General features: G+C 59.7%; 2 protein-coding genes across 5 annotated transcripts; both read left to right on the plus strand.

Moving 5' to 3' along the window:
* Positions 1-279: 279 nt before the first annotated feature.
* Positions 280-12,079, plus strand: LOC101874728 (unconventional myosin-If). The gene is made up of 28 exons (XM_034070930.1): positions 280-327; positions 1,087-1,224; positions 2,856-2,945; positions 3,126-3,220; positions 3,739-3,826; positions 3,943-4,032; positions 4,160-4,291; positions 4,366-4,500; positions 4,569-4,701; positions 5,057-5,253; positions 5,353-5,433; positions 5,655-5,741; positions 5,877-5,963; positions 6,238-6,405; positions 6,483-6,568; positions 7,018-7,099; positions 7,191-7,297; positions 7,632-7,730; positions 7,812-7,956; positions 8,097-8,211; positions 8,613-8,782; positions 8,896-9,041; positions 9,272-9,418; positions 9,498-9,646; positions 9,874-9,957; positions 10,072-10,273; positions 10,576-10,742; positions 11,353-12,079. The coding sequence occupies exons 1-28, from the start codon at positions 280-282 to the stop codon at positions 11,427-11,429; spliced, it is 3,345 nt and encodes a 1,114-aa protein (XP_033926821.1). The 3' UTR covers positions 11,430-12,079.
* Positions 12,080-12,751: 672 nt separating this feature from the next.
* On the plus strand, positions 12,752-21,866 carry ZNF414 (zinc finger protein 414). Of its 4 annotated transcripts, none has more exons than XR_004550387.1 (8): positions 16,210-16,878; positions 17,676-17,756; positions 17,836-17,943; positions 18,132-18,237; positions 19,011-19,531; positions 19,892-19,942; positions 20,578-20,720; positions 21,492-21,866. XR_004550387.1 is itself a non-coding variant. In XM_034070692.1 (8 exons), the coding sequence occupies exons 1-8, from the start codon at positions 16,809-16,811 to the stop codon at positions 21,566-21,568; spliced, it is 1,173 nt and encodes a 390-aa protein (XP_033926583.1). In that variant the 5' UTR covers positions 16,210-16,808; the 3' UTR covers positions 21,569-21,866. The 4 variants fall into 4 exon arrangements, 3 of the variants coding, with proteins under 3 accessions (XP_033926582.1, XP_033926583.1, XP_033926581.1); XM_034070692.1 differs by having other exon boundaries at positions 20,562-20,720; XM_034070691.1 differs by lacking the exons at positions 20,578-20,720; positions 21,492-21,866 and adding an exon at positions 12,752-12,789 and having other exon boundaries at positions 16,748-16,878; positions 19,011-19,937.
* Positions 21,867-22,006: the final 140 nt, after the last annotated feature.

A 22,006-nucleotide genomic window follows, 5' to 3' on the forward strand; every position in this document is an offset into this window, starting at 1 on the left:
AACAGCTCCTGGGGGACAGCACGGTGGCGAGGAGCGGGTGCTGAGCCCCCCTGTGCTTTCCTGGATGGTTTTCCTAAGGGCTTCTTAGGATGGAGGGTGGAAGAGGAGGGGAAGGCAAGAAAAAGGCCCATAAGCAACAAACAGGAGGAAGAGAAGAAGCTCCCCCCATGGTTTCAGGCTCCCAGGTCCATGCATCCCAAGGGCAGGTGGTGGGACAGCAAAGCCAAAAGCCCCTCTGCTGACTATGAGGCTTGAGCAGCACTTGGGGCTTGGGGGGGCATGGATGGCATTTTGGGTTGCAAAACCCAGCAGTGCAAGGGGAGGAAGGTACTGAGGGGAGCAGAATGATGCCACCAAGCTCCCCAGTGCTCCCATCACCATGGTGCATCGGAGGATGAGCACTGGGGTCTGGAGCCCTGAAACCTTGAAGCAAAAGGGGAAGAGAAGAAAAGGGAAATGGAAAGAGCAAGAGGTCTGGGGTGATGGTGGGGAGGAGAAGTGAAACCGGTGCCAGGAGCGGAACCATGGGGGCCATGGGCAGGTCCAGACTGGGGCATCCCCTCCCAGGCACTGCAGCAGTGCTCAGCAGGTTCCTCTGCAGTGTGCAGGACAAGGGGCCCTTCAGTCGTTTTCTCTTTGCATGGTGAAATCCTCCCCTCCCAGCCCAGGGCTGTGCTCAGCCCCACAAGGGCTCAAATCACAGCCCACAGTGTTCCTGCTGTCCCACAGCCCCCAAGGGCAGAGCAGAGGGTGAAGGGGACCCTGGTGCAGAGGGGACACGAGGGTGCAGAGGATGTGAGGACACATTCACCACGCTATTTTTGCCCTTCCTCTGGGTTATTTCTGCTGTCCCGTTGACTCATCAGCAGTTGCTTGTTAGCCCTTTGTCACCCCATTAGGAGCAGGGTGATGTTCCAAACACCCCCTCAGGCTGGCACTGCCCCATCTGCTCCTGAGGGATTCACAGCTTCCCTTTGGCACCACCCAAAGGAGCCACTCAGGGGGAGCTGAGGCTGGAGCCGGGTCTGGAGCCCCATTGCCGGCAGTGGTGGCCCCGGTGCAGTGGCTGTGACCCTCTTGCCACAGGGCAGCAAGGAGCGCTTCCACTGGCAGAGCCACAACGTGAAGCAGAGCGGTGTGGATGACATGGTGCTGCTCTCCAAGATCTCCGAGGAGGCCATCGTGGAGAACCTCAGGAAGCGTTTCATGGATGATTACATCTTTGTATCCTTCCCAGGGCAGCGGGACAGGGAGCAGCAGGGATATGCTCCAAGGCTTTGCCAGGGCATGGGCTAAACCGGGATTACCCCTGTGTATCCTGTGCTGGGACAGGATTGGGATCAGCTGGGGGAATGCCACCATTCCCAAGCTGAGTTGCGCTTGGCAAAGACACTGCAACCATGATCCCCATCCTGCTGTGCCCTGGGACCCTCTTTGGTCCTTCCTTTGTGGCCACAAGGCCTTGAGCGAAGAGCATGGAGCAAAAACCCTCTGGAGACCTTCCTGTCTCTGCCAAGGACAGCGGTGGCCATCACCCCTGTTGCTGTCATCCAACCCTGCTGATGCCCACAGCACATCCCAGCACCCACCACAAACCCCAGCACCCCCTGGATGGGTTGGGAGCATCCCTGCAGACACAAGGTGAAGGTGCCAAACCTCATCCTCCACCAGTGTCAAGGCCATAGGGGACACCATCAAGATCCCACCTTGCCCAGTGTTTCCCCACTGAGCCATCCCCCAGCCCAGCGGCTTTTGCAGTCACTGGGTCCCTTCATGGAGCTGACAATGCTGAGCACCACGCACGATGCTCTTTGGTCCATGGTGCAGATGGGGAGGTGTCAGAACCACAGACTCATGTTTGGGTTGGAAGAGGTCACAACCCCATGCTGCGATCCAAGGAGCTGAGCCTTTGCCTTGCTCATCCCATGCTGCTTGGGGCTGCAGCCCCTGCTCTGATAGGAAAGAGGACAGGATCCTGCTGCAGGGAGCAGGACACAGCGGGACTGAGCTCACACTGCTGTGAACAGCTGTGGTTTCCCTAAAGATGTGGCCAAGTCCTTACAAGGTGATGCTGTCCCATCCTGTGCTGACGCAACCGCTTAGGCTGCACTGAGGCTTTCACTGTGCTTCAGGGCTGGTTTTGGGGCCAATGCAGCCTCTTTCTTCCTTTTCCTCTGTGCTGCTGTGTGCAGGGCCCCTGCTGAGCCCTGACTCAACACCGGTGCTTCTGCAGCCCCCATCTCTTCCTGCCTTTTGGCTGCTCTTCCCTGCCCCGCTGTCAGCTGGGATGCAAACCCGACATGAGGGCTCAGGGCAGCCCCACTGGCACCCTCTGTCCCCGGCCTCAGTCTCCCCTCCTGTTGCTGCATCATTTCCAGGAGCGATTCCCAGCGTTTCCATTCCCCTGCCCACACCCCAGTGACTGGGGGAAGCTGCAGGCCAGGGAAAGGCAGGAGCCATCAGCTCCTTTCCTCTCCGTGCCTCAGTTTCCCTGGTTGGAAAACAGAGACAGCCTCCAGCTGCTAAAGCCACAGATGGAGCACAAGCAGAGGGGGAACTCTGGGATGTTGCAGGATGCTGGAATTGCTGCTTATGGGGCTGATCCTCAGCCAGACACCATGGAGCTCAGGGGATGCTCCTGCTGCACCCTGTGCTCATCACACTGAGTGGGACACCCAGGGCCCTGTCATAGCAGCTTGCACCTGAGCTGAAAGCCCTCATGTGCTATTCCTGGTGCATCTTCCAGGATGAGGAACCCCATGAGCACCTTCCTGCCATTGCTTTCAGTGCCGCTGCCTCCAGGGCAGGAAGGGGGGACATGGGAAAGGATGTAGAGACCTTAACCTGCCACCCAGACCTACATCGGTCCGGTGCTCATCTCTGTCAACCCCTTCAAGCAGATGCCATACTTCACAGAGCGGGAGGTGGAGCTGTACCAGGGCGCGGTGAGGCAGCTCCGTGCCATGGGGAGGGGTTCATTGGGTTTAATTTGGTGCCCCATAAGCATCCCTGTTGGTAGCAAGAGAGTAATTCCCATCCCTGCTGTGTGCCGCTGCCCTGTGCAGTGCATGGGCAGATCTCAGAGCTGAGGGCTCTGTTCTACTGTTCTTGTGTCTCCCTTTTAGGCTCAGTATGAAAATCCCCCCCACATCTATGCCCTGACCGACAACATGTACCGCAACATGCTCATCGATGGGGAGAACCAGTGTGTCATCATCAGGTAGGGGATATGTGGGCTACAACCAGGGATGCTGTGGGTGTCCTTGCCTGTGGCAGGGGGTTGGAGCTGGATGAGCTTTACCATCCCTTCAAGCCAAACCAGTCTGGGATTCCAGGATCCTGGGCCACGAACACCAACCAGGGCTGTGACGGGGCTGTCCCGAGCAGGGACCAAGCCTTGTGCAATGCTCCTTTCCGGCTGAATGTTGCAAGGGAAATATGAGGATGTGGGGCAAGGCAAGAGACTTCCCCTTGAGGCTTCCAAGTCCCGCTTCTCCCTTCCGAAATCCAGCAATGAGAAATCCCACATCTCCCCCAGGAGCAGCTCCTCACACAGCCTTGCTCTGGCCCTGCTTGTATCCCAGAGCACCCGGGCAGCCCCATCCCCAGCATCAGAGTATGCGGCAGAAGGACACAGTCCCTGTCACCACCATCACTGCCCAGCCCTGCTCCAGCACCCCTGCCCGGGCACCAGAGCATGGGCTCATTCACATCTCCTTTGCTTTGCCATTGACACAGTGGAGAGAGCGGGGCTGGCAAGACAGTGGCAGCAAAATACATCATGGGCTACATCTCCAAAGTGTCCGGGGGTGGTGACAAAGTGCAGGTAATTCTGCCCAACACACGGTGTCCTGCATCCCTTCACCTCCCAGCTGCTCCCCACCATCCCATGGTGGAACATGGAGCACCCCAGCTCAGTCCTCTCCCACCTCTGCCCCATAGCACGTGAAGGACATCATCCTGCAGTCCAACCCGCTGCTGGAAGCCTTTGGAAATGCCAAAACCGTCCGGAACAACAACTCCAGCCGCTTTGTAAGTCACCAGGGCAGGGTCAGTGCCATGGCCAGGATCCATCCCAACGATGCTCTGGGAGAAGGGGGAATGAAGCCGGAGCTGGGAGGGATTGGCCATGGCTCTGAGTGGGAGCCGTGCTGGACAGGGGAAGTACTTTGAGATCCAGTTCAGCCGGGGAGGAGAGCCTGATGGGGGGAAGATCTCCAACTTCCTGCTGGAGAAGTCCCGGGTTGTGAGCCAGAACGAGTGCGAGAGGAACTTCCACATCTACTACCAGGTATGGGGCTGACGGAGCAGCCGCACTGCAGCAGAGCCAGGGCTGGGTAACTGCAATTCCCATTTCCCACCCAGCTCATTGAAGGGGCATCCCAAGAGCAGCGGCAGAACCTGGGCATCATGAGCCCGGATTATTACTCCTACCTGAACCAGTCGGACACGTACCAGGTGGAGGGCACGGACGACCGCAGTGACTTCCATGAGACCATGGTGAGTGGCCAGGATGAGGAGATCCCAAAGCTTCTGGGCAGAGGCTGATGGGGTCCCCATGTCCCCAGAATGCCATGCAGGTCATTGGCATCTGTAGTGAAGACCAGCAGCTGGTGCTGCAGATCGTGGCCGGGATCCTCCATCTGGGAAACATCGGCTTTCGGGAGGAAGGCAACTACGCTCGGGTGGAAAACGCTGACTGTGAGTAGCCAACTGCTCCAGGGAGGAATGAGGATGCTCACAGGAACCCTTGGCAAAGAACTGCAAACTTCCCATAGCATAAACCCCCTGGTAGAGGAGAGAGGCACCATGAGCATCTTCCCCATGTTAGACATGGGGAAACTGAGGCAGTGAGCAAATAGCACACCAGAGCTTAGTTAATAAGGGGAAGGATGTCAGGAGTAGCTTGCTGTGATTTAGCGTGGGGAGGACCCAACCCACATCCCTGGTAGCAGCACCACTTGGATGGCGCCGAGGGGTCCAGCAGTGGCTGTGGGCACATACCGGGGGTATATGGGGAACAGGAAGCCCTGAGTGCCCTCTCCCCCCTGCCCAGCCCTGGCCTTCCCTGCCTACCTGCTGGGGATCGACCAGAACCGCCTCAACGAGAAGGTCACCAGCAGGACAATGGACAGCAAGTGGGGCGGCCGCTCCGAGTCCATCACCGTCACCCTCAATGTGGAGCAGGCAGCTTACACCCGGGATGCGCTGGCCAAGGGGCTCTACGCACGCGTCTTTGACTTCCTCGTGGAGGTGTGTGGTGCCAGCAGGTTGGGTACGGGGGGGATGCTGAGCACCGCTTCTGTGTGCGACCGGCCCCAGTGAAGGTGGTTCCTCTGTCTGTCCCTGCAGTCTATCAACCGGGCTATGCGGAAGCCGAATGAGGAGTACAGCATCGGGGTGCTGGACATCTATGGCTTTGAGATATTCCAGGTATGTGATGCTTTGCTGTAGGAGCCCAGCTGGGGAATGGACTTCCCTGGTTCCATGGCAAGGACTGCAGCTGGAGCAGGGGGCTGGTAGCAGTCGGTGGTCACAGGAAGAGTCCCTGGGGCGGCACCCAAAGGCTCTGCTGCCCGAGGTCCCCCCAGATGTGGTGATAGGAGCAGAAGCCAACTCAGCCCCATCTTGTTTCATCTTTTGTCCCTTTGCAGAAAAACGGCTTTGAGCAATTCTGCATTAACTTTGTGAACGAGAAGCTGCAGCAGATCTTCATAGAGCTGACCCTGAAGGCAGAGCAGGTACTGGGGGGCTGCATTAGCACCCCAATCTCTGCACCCCCACCACTGCCATGGTCCTAGCACCATGGCCGGAGCAGGGGACTGCAGCTTATCCCATGGGTCGGGGGCCACCCGGCTCTCCCTGCGCTTCCCCAGGAGGAGTATGTGCAGGAGGGGATCAAGTGGACTCAGATCCAGTACTTCAACAACAAGGTGGTGTGTGACCTGATAGAGAACAAGCTGGTGAGTGTGGTGCCCTCCTCCCACAGAGGCTTCCTCAGGGAGCTGAGGCACCAGGGAATGTGGTGTTGGATGGGCTGGGTCCTGAGGATGGGTGGCAGAAGCTGGTCCTGCCGGGAGCATCCTTGGGAGACCAGCAGCTAAGCATCCTTAACCTAAGCTGCTGTTTGGTGTGAAGCAGCATTAAACACTGTGGGGCACCTGAGCACAGCTCGATGCAGGACTGGGCCCTGCCTGCAGCCTCTGGACACCCATAGCTTCATTCTCCCTCTGCCAGAACCCCCCTGGGATCATGAGTGTCCTGGATGACGTCTGTGCCACGATGCACGCCACGGGCGAGGGTGCAGACCAGACCCTGCTGCAGAAGCTGCAGGCAGCCGTAGGCACCCATGAGCACTTCAACAGCTGGAGCTCAGGCTTCATCATCCACCACTATGCTGGCAAGGTACCGGGTCCCACACCTCACACCCCATTCACATCCCACAGCCTTGGCATGGGGCTGAGCTCCCCTCCTGTTCCCAGGTCTCCTACGATGTGAATAGCTTCTGTGAGCGTAACCGAGATGTGCTCTTCACCGACTTGATTGAGCTCATGCAGAGCAGTGAATTGTGAGTCCTGGCAGTTCTGTGCTCCTGGGGACCACCCCAAAAGGGCTGGGGCAGAGGGCAGCATCCTCAACATCCAGGCCATAAAGCTTTGCTGGAACCAACGCTTGGGGTGCTCAGCATCCTGCATGGCTCTGTGGGTACCAGCAGCATTCATAGAATCATAGAATCACCGACGGGTTTGGGTTGGAAAGGACCATATCATCTAATCCCAACCCCCTATCTAGTTCCAGCTCCCCATGCAGCACAGCAGCAGCAATGGCTGCAGGGCTGGGCAGAAGGATGCTCACGCACTGGTACCCATCCTACCCAGGCAACGAGCACCCAGTGGGAATGAGCTCAGCCAGGGTGCAGGATTACCCTGAGGTGGAGCTGGCTCCAGCTCAGCTCACGCTGGACCCATGCTGAGCCTGGCAGCTCTCACCTGGGGACTCTCACCTCCTGCCTTGCAGTGGTTTCATCCGGATGCTGTTCCCAGAAAAGCTTGACTTTGACAAGAAGGGACGACCGACCACAGCCGGCTCCAAAATCAAGGTATGGCCCAGAGGCTGCAGGGTGGGACAGCAACAGGGTGATGGGCTCCCACCAATGCCTTTAATGGTACAGAGGTCAATCCTTGCAACAGAAACAGGCTAACGACCTGGTGAGCACGCTCATGAAGTGCACCCCACACTACATCCGCTGCATCAAGCCCAACGAGACCAAGAAACCCCGGGACTGGGAGGAGAGCAGGTACCAGAGCCTCTCATGGTGTATCAGGGAGCTCACAGAGCCCAGGGAAAGGGACCCAGCCATGGACATGTGGCCAGGAACAGGTTTCCTCCTGGGATGGTCCCTCTGTGCTGCCCACAGACCCAGGGGAGTGCAAGGTGGGTGCTGAGGAGCATGTGGGAACACACAGACCCCTCCATATACAACACCCAGAGGCTCCATCCAAGCCCCAAGGAGCTCTCACACATGCACAGCCATGGGTATCCCTGTGCAAAGCAGTGGCCCAAGGGCCCAAGCAGGTCCCCTTTGCTGTCCCTGCCACCCCATTCCAAGCCCTTCCCTCCCGGCTCCATAGGGTGAAGCACCAAGTGGAGTACCTGGGGCTGAAGGAGAACATCCGTGTGCGTCGGGCAGGATTCGCCTATCGCCGCCTCTTCCACAAGTTCCTGCAGCGGTGAGCACCCAGTGGGATGTGGGGGGCATGTCCCACACATCCCCACTGCCCAGCCCGGACCCACATCCCTTCTCCCCACAGCTATGCCATCCTGACCCCCGAGACGTGGCCGTCCTGGCACGGGGATGAGCGCCAAGGGGTGCAGCACTTGCTGCGCTCCGTCAACATGGACCCGGACCAGTACCAGATGGGTCGGAGCAAGGTGTTTGTCAAGAACCCCGAGTCGGTGGGTGACCCCACATCCCTGCATCCCTCGGGAATGCTGAGCTGAGCATCGCTCTGCACAGCACTGGGAGGGTTTGGGGTGCTGCTGTGCAGGGAAGTGATGCTACCGGGGCCGTGCTCAGCACCCCGTGTCCCTTCCAGCTCTTCCTCCTCGAAGAGATGCGGGAGAGGAAATTCGACGGCTTCGCCAGGGTGATCCAGAAGGCCTGGCGCCGGCACGTCGCCATCCGGAAGTATGAGCAGATGCGGGAGGAGGGTAAGGCCGGGCAAGGATGGGGACCAGATGCCTTCACTCTGCGTTTTGCTGCCTGCAAAGGGATGGAGAGGGGCAGCTGGGAGCCGGTGTTTGCAGAGGGATGGCAAACACCACTGGTCACCATTGTGGGAGTTGTCCTCCCATCCCAAGCATGCAGTGAAAGATCGAGGGGAAAACCCCAAAAGCAGTGGGGTCCTTCCCTCCCCCGTGCGGCACAAGGGCTTTTGAAGGCACTGGATGGGTTTCAAGCTCAAGCTGCTTGCATTCCTCCTATGGCATAAGATGAGCCCCATTTCTTGCTGTGGCAGCTCCCACAGCCCCTACAGGCAGTTTGGGAAGGCAGGCACTGGGGCTGAGGGCTGAGCCCTGTCTGACCAGCATCACTTTGGGGTTCCCCACAGCCTCCAACATCCTCTACAACTTCAAAGAGCGGAGGAGGAACAGCATCAACAGGAACTTTGTGGGGGATTACCTGGGCATGGAGGAGAGGCCGGAGCTGCGGCAGTTCCTGGCCAAGCGGGAGCGGGTGGACTTTGCCGACTCCATCACTAAGTATGACCGGAGGTTCAAGGTACATGGACCCAGCAGGGGCATGGGACAGGCCAGGCTCATGGTGGGATGTGTGTGTGGGACTTGTGCCCCCATGCAGACATCTTCTCAGCCCCTGCTTCTGCCCTTTCCCAGCCCATCAAGAGAGACTTCATCCTCACCCCAAAGTACTTCTACCTGATTGGGAAGGAGAAGGTGAAGAAAGGTCCCGAGAAGGGGCAGATCAAGGAGGTGCTCAAGAAGAAGGTGGAGCTGCAGGCAGTGAGTGGAGTCTCACTGAGGTGCGTCCCTTAGCATGGGGTCTGCATGGGAGGTCCACAGGATCACAGAAACACACAATGGTTGGGGTTGGAAAGGACCTTAAGGTCACCCTGTTTCGATCGTGTTGCCCAAGGTTGGGTCCAGCCTGGCCTTGAACAGTGCCAGGGATGGAACATTCACCACTTCTCTGGTGACCTGATTCACCATCCTTGCCCCCCACTGACACCCCACACGGGGGTTGCTCCCCCAGCACCAGGCAGGATGATTTCTTCATCCTGCACGAGAATGATGCCGACAATTGCTTGGAGTCCATCTTCAAGACGGAGCTGATCAGCTTGCTGTGCAAGCGCTACGAGGAGCTCACCCGCAGCAAGCTGCGCCTCTCCTTCAAGGACACGTAAGGATGGAGACCGGGAGAGGTGAGGAAGCAGGACAGGGTCCTGTCCCTGTGGTCTCATGGCCTCTCTGTCCCCTAGACTACAGTTCCGGGTGAAGAAGGAGGGCTGGGGAGGTGGTGGCACCCGCAGCATCACCTTCATCAGAGGACAGGGCGATGTGGCCACCCTCAAAGCTGGAGGCAAAACCCTTACGGTCAGCATCGGGGATGGGCTCCCCAGGAATGCCAGTGAGTACCAGGGTGTGTGGGTGATGGTGAGAGAAAGGGAGGGCACCAGAACACTACTGGAGGACTGGGAATACTGGGATGAGCCACCATGTGCCCCAGCCCTGTGGGCTCACCCAGGAGGGACCCTCTTCTGCTCAGGTGATGGGGCAGCACTGGGAGAAAGGCAGTGGGGTACAAACAGTGGGGGCAGCCCAGTGTGCCCTAACGGGGGGCTCATGTCCCCCCAGAGCCCACAAGGAAGGCAGCGAAACAGAGCAGAGGAGGCAGCAGGTGCCCAGCACCCTCCCGAAGTGCCCCCCCAGCACCCAGAGGTGAGCAGGGCAGTGGGGGGGTCCCTGGGTCCAGCCAGCACTGCACTCCCGGGGTGCAGGCTGAGCATGGGTCCCTGTAATGCACCATACCGGGGGGGGGGGGGGGTCTCCCAGGCACCTGCAGGAATGGGGCACCCCAATTCCCACGCGGGGATGAGCGGGCTCAGCGGGACACCCACAAGGCAGCCCAGAAGCAGGCACGGGGGCCACCGGCTGCAGTGTTACCCCCCCGGCATGCTGGCCACCAGCCGAAGACACGGCCTCCATCCCAGTACAACATGGATTTCCTCAATGTGCCTGACCAGGGGGTGGCCGGGTAGGTCCTGTACCAGCACAAGCATCCTCCCCTCTGCTCCATCCCACTGCTGCCAGCCCCAGGAGATGTTCTTTCCCCTCTGGCTTCCCAACCAACAGCCCACCCAGATCTGGGCAAGCTGGTTTTGCTGCACCAACCATGCTCACGCACATCCCAGTTCTCCCAGTCGCTGCACTGGGAGGACCAAGCTGAGCCACAGGCACCCAGCAGCAGGTTGGGGTGTCGGGAGGGAGCAGGGGGGGAAGGAAGGATGGGGCCTGCCTGCCCTCGTGGTGTGAACATGGTTTCTCCTGACCCCACAGCATGCAGCGCCGGCGCAGCCTGAGCCAGCGGCCGCCTCCAGCCGGGCGTCCCAAGCCGCAGCCCAAGGCAGCCGTGCCACGCTGCCAGGCACTCTACCAGTACATCGGGCAGGACATGGATGAGCTCAGCTTCAACGTGGGGGACATCATTGACATCCTGCTGGAAGGTGCCACCAAACCCCTGCCCAGCTTAGGAATTATGGAATGGGTTGGGTTGGAGAGGACCTTAAAGCTCCTCCAGCTCCAACCCCTGTCAGGGGCAGGGACCCCTTCCACTGGAGCAGCTGCTCCAAGCCCCTGTGTCCAACCTGGCCTTGAGCACTGCCAGGGATGGGGCAGCCACAGCTTCTCTGGGCACCCTGTGCCAGTGCCTCAGCACCCTCACAGGGAACAGCTTCTGCCTTATCTCTAACCTGAACGTCCCCTGTTTCAGTCTGAACCCATCACCCCTTGTCCTGTCACTGCAGTCCCTGATAAAGGTCCCTCCCCAACACCCCTGTAACCCCCTTCAGACACTGGAAGCTGCTCTGAGGTCTCCACGCAGCTTCTCTTCCCCATACTGAACAGCCCCAGTGTTCTCAGCCTGGCTCCATACAGGAGCTGCTCCAGCCCCTGAGCATCCTCATGGCCTCCTCTGCACTTACTCCCACAGCTCCATGGCCTTGTGCTGAGGACACCAGCACCGCACCCAGTGCTGCAAGCAGGGTCTCAAGTTTTCCTCTCTGTGCCCTATGGCAGCTCCTTGCCTGACCCAGCTCTTCCTTTCCCCATTCCCAGATATCTCCGGCTGGTGGAAGGGGCGGCTGCATGGCAAGGAGGGGCTTTTCCCTGGGAACTACGTGCAGAAGATCTGAGCCAAGCGCAGTGGCCACATGGAGGCAGGGAGGGGGTCACTGTGTGGCTCTCCATGGACAATGGCCTTGAGCTGTGGTGGCTGCCAGGATGTGCCAATGCCAGCCGTGGAATCCTGCAGCTGCTTTAGATGCTGGCTTCCCTGCAGCAAGGACCGGCTCTTTGCTGCTTGTTCGTGCCCTAGGACTGGAGCTGCTCGAGTGATTCCAGGGTATAAATAGGATTGTTGTTAATAATCATGGTACATACTCAGAAACTGAGCCTGCAGTTTGCATTTCACCCTGGGGCCAGCTCCCTCTGGCCCCCTGACAAGAGCTCTGCACCCACATGTCCCAAAGCGGAACATGTGGAGCCCTCCAGAAGATGCTGAATACAGAACCCAGCCCCATCAGGATCCCAGCTCCACATCCCAGCATGAATCCGGACCATTCGGCATGGCCAGGAGCTTCCAGGGCAAAGCAGGACCACAAGGAGCAGCAGGACTGGGACACCATCACCATTCCCTGGTTTCTCATAGGAAAAGCTGTGAGAACCAGGTAGCCACAGCCCATGGAGCTGTAGCAGCTTTGTCTGAGGATGGTCAGAGGGCTGGCCAGCATGAGGAGGGGTGTTTCATCCATCAGGGTCAATACATGGGGTGGAAACTGGGCTGCTCCAAATGGCACTGGGTGCTCAGAGGCTCTGATTTGATTTTAATTAAAAAGTAATTTAAAAAAGGCTTTGGAAATCCCATTGATTCCAATAGCTCCTTCCTTTCCTTGGGGCTGGGGCAGCACCCAGCTGTGGGTGCTCTACATGAGGGATGCTCCCACTCAGCTCAGGCACTCACTGCACTGCTCCAAAGGGCTCGAGGGGCTCCGAGGGGGGTCTCTGAGGAGCTCCAGTTGCTCTGAGGGTCCTGGGGGGCTCCAAGGGGCTCTTCGGGGCTATGATAAGCTTGGTGGTCCTGGGAGGCCAGGGTGCTTCAAAGAACTGGGTGCTCAGAGGGCTTTAAGGGCTCCAAGGGATTCGGGGTGCTCTGAGGATGCTCCGAGGACTTGGGATGCTCCGACCCCCCGGGATGCTCTGTCCGCCCTCAGGCATAGGGTACGGGGCAATCCCGGCGGGGGGGGGGGGGGGGGGTGGGGTGCGAAAACCCCCGGTTAAGGCAGGCGGGGGTCCCGGGGCGGAGCCAACCCCCCCCGCTGCCCCCGCCCCCCCTTCCGCACCGCTCCTTCCTCCCCCCCCCCCTCCTCCTCCCCCTTCTCCCCCCGCTCTCGCGACAGCTCCGCTCAGAAAATGGCCCCGCGGCCGCGCGGCCGCTGATGCGCGTTCCCGGCCCCGCCGCCGCTGATGCGCGCTCCCGGCCCCGCCGCAGCCCCGGTACGTGCGGGCGGGCAGCGGGGGGCGGCCCCGGGGAGGGAGCACGGGAACGGGGGGGGGGGGGAGCGGCCCCCGTGGGGGGGGCACGGAAACGGAAGGGGGGGGGACTGGCACCGGCGGCTATACGGGAACGGGGGGGGGTGACAGGAACGGGGTTGTCGGCACCGGGGGGGTAACGGGCCCGTTACCGGGCTCTGCACGGAGCTGGACGTGCACCGGCGGCTGGGGGGGGGGAGGGGGGGCCGGCTCCGGGTAAAGCCGTTTTGCCCCGGAGAGATGGGGAGGGACGGACATAGGCATAGGGCTGCTGCGCACGGGGGGTTCTGTGTTACAGGGGTGCCGTGGCATGGGGGTGCGAGCCATGGCCGTGTTCCTGCCCGCAGGAGTAGCCATGGGTGTACAACTATAGGGGCCCGTTAGGTGCAGAAACCACTTGCCATGGGGGTGCCACCCATGGGGGGCTGCTAGCTAAGGGGGGGGGGTCTTAGCTATGGGGCTAGCAGCACAGGGACAGCTAGTCATGGGAGCTGTTGGCATGTGTGGTCTATGGGAGCACCGAGACCCCCTTCACCACCTCGAGCATCCTCGGGCTGCTCCCACCGGGGTCTCCCCATCTCCTTGCACACGTGGGAGCTGCTTTGTTGCTGTCAGGGGCTGGGGGATGCGGCTGCTCATCCGATGCTGGGGTGAAGGGGCTCCTGAGCCTTGGCCATGGTGTGGACTTGAGTATGGTCAGGGCTGCTGCTCGAGGAGCAGCCTTGGCAAGGCTCAGGCAGGAGGTCCGTCCTCCCCAAATGGCTCCCGAAAGGAAACAGGGATTCTTCTGTCTGAAGAGCCCAGTGGATCAGCTGGAGGATCAAAGTGAGCACCAGGGATGTGGGGAAATGGCTCTTCCATGTTCGGACGCTGCCCGGGTCACTGATGGCTTGGAGCAAGCTGGGGGGATGGCTCTGCAGGGAAGGCTGAAAGATGCTTCCAAAGGAAGCACTGACAGGTCTTGGATGAGCTCCCTCGGCACAGGGAACCCCTTGGATGCCCATGCTGCCTCCAGCAGCAGGTGTGGGGGTTCAGGATGGGCACCATGGGCCTCTCTGGGCAGATGTTGTGAGCTGGAGAGCAGGGAATGTGCCCTCGGGGTGACATGCAAGGCAAACATCACGGCAGCAGCATCGCTCCAGCCCAGGTTGGGACTGGGGTACCTTGGTTGTGGTGGGCATCAGGGACAGGGATGCCCGGAGCATCTTCCCCCCAGCACCAGCTCTTGTGGGGCTCCCTGCACTGTCTGAAGGCCACAGGAGGATTTAGGACATGGGTTTCATTGGGGGCAGGTTTGTCCCCCGTGTGCTGTGGCCGGAGCGCTGTGGAGCACAGCACCAGCAGCATCCGTGCTGCTGTCAGCCTCTGCGTCCTCCCTCCGAGCGATCACATGAGCCCCTTGTTCAGAGCCTTTGTCTCTCATCTGCTGTGCCGAGGAGCTGCCTGTTGGGAAGCGTCTGCAACCCCAGGCCAGAAACCACAACGAGATGCTCCAATAGGGTTATGTGTCCCATTTATCCTCCTGGGGGTATGTGGGGGGGTGTAAAAGTCTCCTGTGCTTGGCGATCTATATAACCTCCTGCTTCATTTATGGGGGATGAGCTGTATTAATTATTAACTGAGTCAGCAGCAGAGGCTGCTCTGGGTGAGCAGTAGCTGCAAACCCTCCTCTTGCTGTCAGCTTCCCAGAAGGATGTTTCCAGGGTCCCTGTTCGCTGCAGGGGCTGGAATGAGGGAGTTTGGTGCCAGCAGGTTTTCAGGGAGACTGAACCTGCAGCAGGAAATCCCTGGGAATACCCACACTGACTTCAGATTTGGGTTTGCATTGGCATTGAGGGATTCACATCGCACCAGTGGCAGTTCAGCAGCGGAATGGTGTCAGGGTGGCAGAACGAAGGGGTCTATAGAACTAAAGATATTATAGTGCCCTGAAGGAAGTGATTAATGACAGCAAAGTGACACAGGCACCACCAGCTCCCCAAAACCAGGGCCCTGGGCTCAGTATAACGGGATGCTGTGGGGCTGCCATCCTGTCCACTGCCAAAGACACACCTTTATTGAACAGCTTTGCTCCGGCTGGATGCTGATGGGGCAACAAGGCATGTGCAGGCAGGTGCGGGCATGTGCAGGCAGGTACAGGTGTGTGCTGGCATGTAAAGGCATGTGCAGGTGTGCTGGTTGCAGCAAGGGGTGCCTGTATCCATCCCCCTGCCCTCACTGACCTGTCCAGCTGTATTGCCCTCCCCAAGAGGCCTTTCCCAGCTTTGGTGGGGTGGGTACCAGCATCCTGCTGCCTTCAGCCTCATTTGGAAGCCATCGGAGACCATCGCTCCCGGGGTCTGTCAGCAAGCCCTGGGACAAGCATTGAGGACTGAGCCGGAATGAATGCTTCCAGCAGGGAAGAGGGAACCCGAGGAAGCTTCACTACAGCCTCAAGGACTCATGAAAGGCTTCAGCAGCACCCAAGGCTGGAAGCTACGGTGATGGTCACCAAAACATGATGGTGCTGCATGGATGCTGCACAAGGGGCTGAGCAGACAGATGTAGCCCTGCCTCGATCCTTTTAATGCTTCCTCCATCAAAAGAAGATCCCCAAGGTGTTTTTCCCCACCAAAACCTGCTTTATCTCTGATAAAACAAAGCACCCCCAAAGCCTCTGTGAATTTTATGTGCCCAAAGTGCTTTGTGCAGATGGAGCAACCCAACCCCTCCAGCCAGGGCTGAATTTCCCCTTGTGGGACACAACCAGCCTGCCCCTGGCCCAAACCCCCCCACTCTGTGGCTCATCCCCCTTCTAGCCTCAGTCCCAGGTTGCATCCTGCAGCAACAGCAGAAACTGAGACAAAAAAACCCCAATGCAACCCCCAAACAAAGCCACAAGCCTATGGGCAGCCTGAGGTATAATCCCACATGGATTCCCTGCCCCATGCTCTGAGTTATTGCTGGTGGGCTGCAGTTCTGAGCAGTTCTACCGACGGGTAGGTCGGCAAGGCCAGGAGGGATGGGGTGGATGCAGATGCACCTCCTCGTACCCACAAGGCTGATCCCCAAGGAGATTCCCCAGGGACATTTGGTATGGGGAACATTGAGCTCTTGGGGAAATATTAACCCTCTACCCAAATGCGGATGTGTGAGTGCAACCCCAGCACTGCTGTGATGGGTCTGTAGGGACAGGACAAAGGGAAATGAATGGCTTGAACCTGCCCAAGGGGAGACTGAGCTGAGCTCTTAGGCAGAAGCTGTTCCCTGGGAGGGTGCTGAGGCACTGGCACAGGGTGCCCAGAGAAGCTGTGGCTGCCCCATCCCTGGCAGTGCTCAAGGCCAGGTTGGACACAGGGGCTTGGAGCAGCTGCTCCAGTGGAAGGGGTCCCTGCACGTGGCAGTAGTTGGGACTGGATGGGCTTTAAGGTCCCTTCCAACCCAAACCATTCCATGGTTCCAGTTATTATTATTACTATTGTTATTATTGCTATTAGGATTAACTTTGACATTAAGACACTATTGAGGGCGCTCCTGAAGTGGGGGACTTTTCAGATGCTTTTTACTAGGACTTAGTGTTTGCTTTCTGCATGTCAGAGCCTGGCGCCTGGTGAAGCCACTTTAATTGGGGGACCACCCGATGCAGGTTGTGTGAAGGAGCCATCCCCACGTGCCCATCAGTATCCAGCCCTGCTGCCAGTCATACAATAGGACCTGCTGCTTCTCTTGGCTGGAAAACCCTTTGAAACCATTGATAGGGTGGATGAGGGGAGTACCCTGGGAAGTGTTGCCTTTTGTGGCAGGTCTTCCCTGGCAGAGGCACAGCAGAGCCCCTCAGAAGCAGGGATCTGCTGCCCTGAGGGTCCCCCTGTGGGAGAGTCCTATGGGACATCAACATCACTTCATGCCAGGCTTTAACCTCTCGCCCTTGCGCTCGGTGTAGCATCGCCAGGAGAAGACTCCATCAGCACAAGCATCACCCTGTGCCCACCACTGGCCAGGCCATGAAGACGGAGAAGGAAGAGGCTGTGCCCACCTTCTCCCTGCGGGGTAAATACACTGGAGAGGGGGCAGGTGAGTCTCTTGTGCCTGCTGAGAGGGGCAGGATGAAGGGGAGCAGCTTTTGCTGCTGTTGCTGTGAGGTCCCTTTGGCCAAACCCCACCCCAGAGGTGGACTGGGGAGCGCCCTGAGGCTGGGCATGGCTGCACACATAGCACCAGCCGGTGTGTCTGAGACACCCGCAGGCTTTGCCTTCACAGGGCAAATTGCATCCCATCTCCAACCACCCTGGAGGGCTCCAGCCCCTTCCAAGCCAGACCCCCCCCAGCTGCACACACCCTTGTTTTTAAAGGGTGGGCATCACAGAATCATTAGAGTTGGAAGGGACCTTAAAGCTCCTCCATTTCCAACCCCTGCCATGGGCAGGGACCCCTTCCACTGGAGCAGCTGCTCCAAGCCCCTGTGTCCAACCTGGCCTTGAGCACTGCCAGGGATGGGGCAGCCACAGCTTCTCTGGGCACCCTGTGCCAGCGCCTCAGCACCCTCACAGGGAACAGCTTCTGCCTCAGATCTAACTCGAACTTCCCCTGTGTCAGTCTGAACCCATCACCCCTTGTCCTATCACTGCAGTCCCTGATAGAGGCCCCTCTCCAGCATCCCTGTATCCCCCTTCAGACCCTGGAAGCTGCTCTGAGCTCTCCACGCAGCTTCTCCTCTCCAGCCTGAACAGCCCCAGTGTTCCCAGCCTGGCTCCATGCAGCCCCCAGCCTGTGCTGGTACCGGGGGCTCTTCCTCCCCTCGCCCTTGTTGAGCCTCTTGAGCCTCCTCCCCATCCCATGGAGGTCCCAGCTCTGACAGCCTCTCCCCACAGGCAGCAGTGAGGCACCGGTACCGGGGAGCGTGGGGACCCCAGTGCAGGAGCTGCGGCCGCTGAAGCGCAGACCGGTCCCAGGTGAGCCCCAGCCCTGCCCCATGGCGGTGGCAGCAGTGGTCGGGGCAGGGATGAGGCCAACGCATCTGTGTCCTTGCAGGGAAGCACTACCAGTGCTCGAGCTACGGCTGCAGAATGGCCTTCCCCAGCATGCAGGAGCTGATGGACCACCACAGGGTCCACTACAGACCCACTCAGTCGCTTGAGGGTAAGGCTGGGACACCCTGCATCACACCTTTGGCTGGGAGGTGGCAAAGTGGGGCTTGAAGCTGAGGTGGAGCCCGGACCTCCAGGAGATGCTGCACAGCATCAGACAGGAGGTGCTGCAGACCCACTGTGGGGCTGGGGCAGCACAGCTGCGTTGGTGATGAATCTCTGCCCTATTTCTTTGCCCAGGTAAAACGTTCCAGTGCCCCACGCTGGGCTGCACAGAGACCTTCCCCAGCATGCAGGACCTCATGGCCCACATGAAGGTGCACTACAAGCCAAACCGTTACTTCAAGTGAGTCCCGCTGGTCTCCATCCATCAGAGTCATAGAATGGTTTGGGTTGGAAAGGACCTTAAGATCATCCAGCTCCAACCCTCTGCCATGGGCAGGGACACTCACACTGCACCGTAGTGTCCAAGGCTCTGTCCAGACTGGTCTTGAACAGTGCCAGAGGTGGAGCATTTACCACTTCTTTGGGCAGCCTGTGCCAGTGCCTCACCACCCTCATAGTAAAGAACTTCTGCCTTATGTCCAACCTGAACTTCCCCTGTTTTGATTTAAACCCATTTCCCTTTGTCCTATAGCCACAGGCCCTGATAAGGAGGCCTGCCATCTCCCTGCAGACCCCTCCCATAACATGTCCTATGTGTGGGCACCTAGCAGCTCCCAGATAGCCACAAGCACACAAGATCCTACATTTGCAGACCCTGGGGCTGGGGGATGATCTGAAGGGGAACACTGTCACTGATGCTCGCAGGGTGATGTGGAGGGGATGCTGTCACTGATGCTCATGGGGTGATGTGGAGGGGAACACTGTCACTGATGCTCATGGGGTGATGTGGAGGGGATGCTGTCACTGATGCTCATGGGGTGATGTGGAGGGGATGCTGTCACTGATGCTTATGGGGTGATGTGGAGGGGAACACTGTCACTGATGCTCGCAGGGTGATGTGGAGGGGATGCTGTTATTGATGCTCTTGGGTGGTGTGGAGGGGATGCTGTCACTGGTGCTCATGGGGTGATGTGGAGGGGACCCCATCCCTGACACTGACCCGTGGCTCTGCAGGTGTGAGAACTGCCTGCTGCGCTTCCGGACGCACCGCTCGCTCTTCAAGCACCTCCACGTCTGCTCTGACAGCACCAGCAGCCCCACGCCACCCCCCAAAGCCGACAAGCCCATCCCACCCGCTACCTCTGCCCTGGACAAGGACCCCCCATCCAAGCCACCGGAGGGGCTTCCCAAGCTCCCGAGCGTTATCCGGCCCTTGGAGAAAGAAGCCCTGGTGCCCGGTGCGGACGCTGCCCCGGTGCCCGGCAGCCTCCCCGAGCTGCCCGGCTCGCTCGAGGCTCTGCCGCTGGTGTCTCCGGCCCCGCACCCATTCCCACTGCTGGAGCCCGGCCTTTTCGGGCCATCATCCTTGACTCGGTTCTCGGGGCCACCCCCGTCCTCGGTGCCGGGGCCGTTCCTGCCCTACGTGCACCCCTCGCCCTACAGCTTGCCCCAGCCCGCGGCGCAGCCTCGCCTCCGGCCCTACGCGCCGGGCCACGGCCTCCCCGTCTCCAACGCCGTCTGGAAGAAAAGCCAAGGTGAGCGCGTGGGGCCGTCCGGGCAAAGCTTCTTCTGCTCCCACCTTCACCAGCAGCTCCTGGAGGAGAACCCAGCACCAGCCAGCCCAGGATCCCCCTCCCGGCCCCGCCTGGGGCCGCTCTGCGCCCCTCCAGCCCCATCCCACCTCCACTGCCCTCCGCATCCCGTCCACAGGGATGCTCTATTGGACAAAGCGCCAGCAAACACCAAATCCGAGCCTCCAAATTATGCCAGCCCTGCTGCTCCCCGGCGTGCTGCGGGTGCGAGGCGGGGGGCCGGGCCAGGCCTGCCCCCCCACGTGTCCCCCCTGAGGGAGGGGAAGCCCTAATGCTTGTCTTGCCCCTCGATTCCCTCCGCAGGTGTGAGTGTCAGCCCACTCCTCCCATGCTTTGGCTCAGGAGTGACTCCAGGTTAGTTTGGCACCTATGGTTGGGGGCTGCTTTCTATCACTCGGGGGGGACGGTGGGTGGTGGTGGGGGCTGCAGGGGACGGGAGAGGCCCCACGGGGCACCGTGATGCTCCCCAGAGAATAGAGGGGAGCACAGGGGGAGGGCAGGCTCCTTCCATTGTGGGAGCCACATGGAGAGGGGATGCTGACCAGGTAGGCTCGGAGACAGGGGGGTCACTGTCTGTGTGCCCCCAGGAAGCACCCAGCCTGGTTCTGAGGGCAGAAGGAGCTGCTGGAGCTGCTTGGGCTCGAGTCCTCCCCAGTCCCCCCAGCTCCAAGGCAGGGTTGGAAACTGCTGTCCTTAGCTCCATGCGGAGAGGCAAGGGGCAAAGGGATGTCAGGGCCGGGGGGGCACAGCCTCGCTCCTTGCTCCCACATTTTGGCGTTCTTCCATTGGGAAGGGAACCTCCAATGGATGTGGGGCTCGGAGTGCGGGGCCTCCTGCCCCGTTGCACCGGTTGGTCCGAGCCCCGTGGCACCCATCACCATGGCACTGAGCACCCTGCACCCAGCACTACCCTTGGCTCGGGACGGGATGGGGGGGGCGAGCGCTGTGCTTCCCTCCTCACCCATCCTTGCAGGGCACTCCTCCAACAGCCGCATCGTGTGGGAGCACACGCGGGGCCGCTACACCTGCATGCAGTGCCCCTACTCCAGCGCCTCGCGCCAGGAGATGACCCTGCACATCGAGGACCACCGCAAGAACCCCCCGGCGCCCGGACGCATGGACACCGACATGGGTACGACCCCGGGGAGATACTGGTGCGGAGGAAGGATGCTGATGGGATACTGGTGTGGAGGAAGGGATGCTGATGGGATACTGGTGCGGAGGAAGGGATGCTGATGGGATACTGGTGTGGAGGAAGGGATGCTGATGGGATACTGGTGTGGAGGAAGGATGCTGATGGGATACTGGTGCGGAGGAAGGATGCTGATGGGATACTGGTGCAGAGGAAGGATGCTGATGGGATACTGGTGTGGAGGAAGGGATGCTGATGGGATACTGGTGCAGAGGAAGGATGCTGATGGGATACTGGTGCGGAGGAAGGGATGCTGATGGGATACTGGTGTGGAGGAAGGATGCTGATGGGATACTGGTGCGGAGGAAGGATGCTGATGGGATACTGGTGTGGAGGAAGGGATGCTGATGGGATACTGGTGTGGAGGAAGGGATGCTGATGGGATACTGGTGCGGAGGAAGGGATGCTGATGGGGAATGGGCTCAGCCTGCCCTGCCCTATGTGCACCCCATGCCTCTGTTGGGGAAGGGACACGGCTGCTGGGATGAGCATCAGGCTTCAGCCCCTGGTTCCTCTCCCTGTAGTGATGCCCTGGGGGGTGTCCATGTGTCCTCCCCATGGCTCTACACCGGGGTGTGAGGGGTTTGGCCACGATGCTGACTGCTCTTAGTGCCATGGGGTAGTGGTGGCCTCAGTGCTGGGGAATGGTTGGATTTGATGCTCTTAAAGGTTGTTTCCAACCATGCTGATTTCTGACTCTCTTCATTGCAGATTTTGGGGTGGGTCTCACCTCCTTCCACACCAAGCTGACACCGGAGATGGAGAACTCCCTGTACTCCCAGCTCTGATGCCCTGGCTCCCATGGAACTGCTCCTGCACCATCCCTGCCTGCAGCCGGGCAGGGTGGCACTGCACAGCCACCAGCTGGGACAGGGACCCCTTCCCGGGTACCGGGAGCATCCCCAGCTTGGGGATGCTGATTCATTTCTACCCTTTGCTCTTTGGAAACTCTCAAGCACTTGGAACCCTGCATCTCCCTCCCCTCAAGGTTCCATTGGTCAGCCCTGGGGCTCAGGGGAGCCTGCTTGGGTTGCTCAGGAGTTCGTGGATTTCTCTGGAATGAGGTCTTGGAATAATAAATGGGAATTGTACAGGAGCAGCGGCCGGGAGCGCCTCTGTCAGTGCCAGTGGTGGCAATGGGGGCGACGGCAGAGCGATGCCACCCTTAAGGATGTCCCCACCTGAAGAAGGGGCAGATGGGGGGGGCATATGTGAGAAGCAGAAAT

The sequence above is a fragment of the Melopsittacus undulatus genome, chromosome 19 (genome assembly GCF_012275295.1).
Source record: "Melopsittacus undulatus isolate bMelUnd1 chromosome 19, bMelUnd1.mat.Z, whole genome shotgun sequence".
Classification (NCBI taxonomy): domain Eukaryota; kingdom Metazoa; phylum Chordata; class Aves; order Psittaciformes; family Psittaculidae; genus Melopsittacus; species Melopsittacus undulatus.

Excerpts from the sequence above, each read along its gene's own strand:
- LOC101874728 (XM_034070930.1), top strand. The coding sequence starts at position 280 with ATGGATGGCATTTTGGGTTGCAAAACCCAGCAGTGCAAGGGGAGGAAG. Across the intron at positions 4,033-4,159 it reads ACAACAACTCCAGCCGCTTT|GGGAAGTACTTTGAGATCCA; the intron begins GTAAGTCACCAG and ends CGTGCTGGACAG. Across the intron at positions 5,964-6,237 it reads ACCTGATAGAGAACAAGCTG|AACCCCCCTGGGATCATGAG; the intron begins GTGAGTGTGGTG and ends TCCCTCTGCCAG.
- ZNF414 (XM_034070691.1), top strand. The coding sequence starts at position 16,809 with ATGAAGACGGAGAAGGAAGAGGCTGTGCCCACCTTCTCCCTGCGGGGT. Across the intron at positions 17,757-17,835 it reads GAAGCGCAGACCGGTCCCAG|GGAAGCACTACCAGTGCTCG; the intron begins GTGAGCCCCAGC and ends GTGTCCTTGCAG. Across the intron at positions 17,944-18,131 it reads ACCCACTCAGTCGCTTGAGG|GTAAAACGTTCCAGTGCCCC; the intron begins GTAAGGCTGGGA and ends TTCTTTGCCCAG.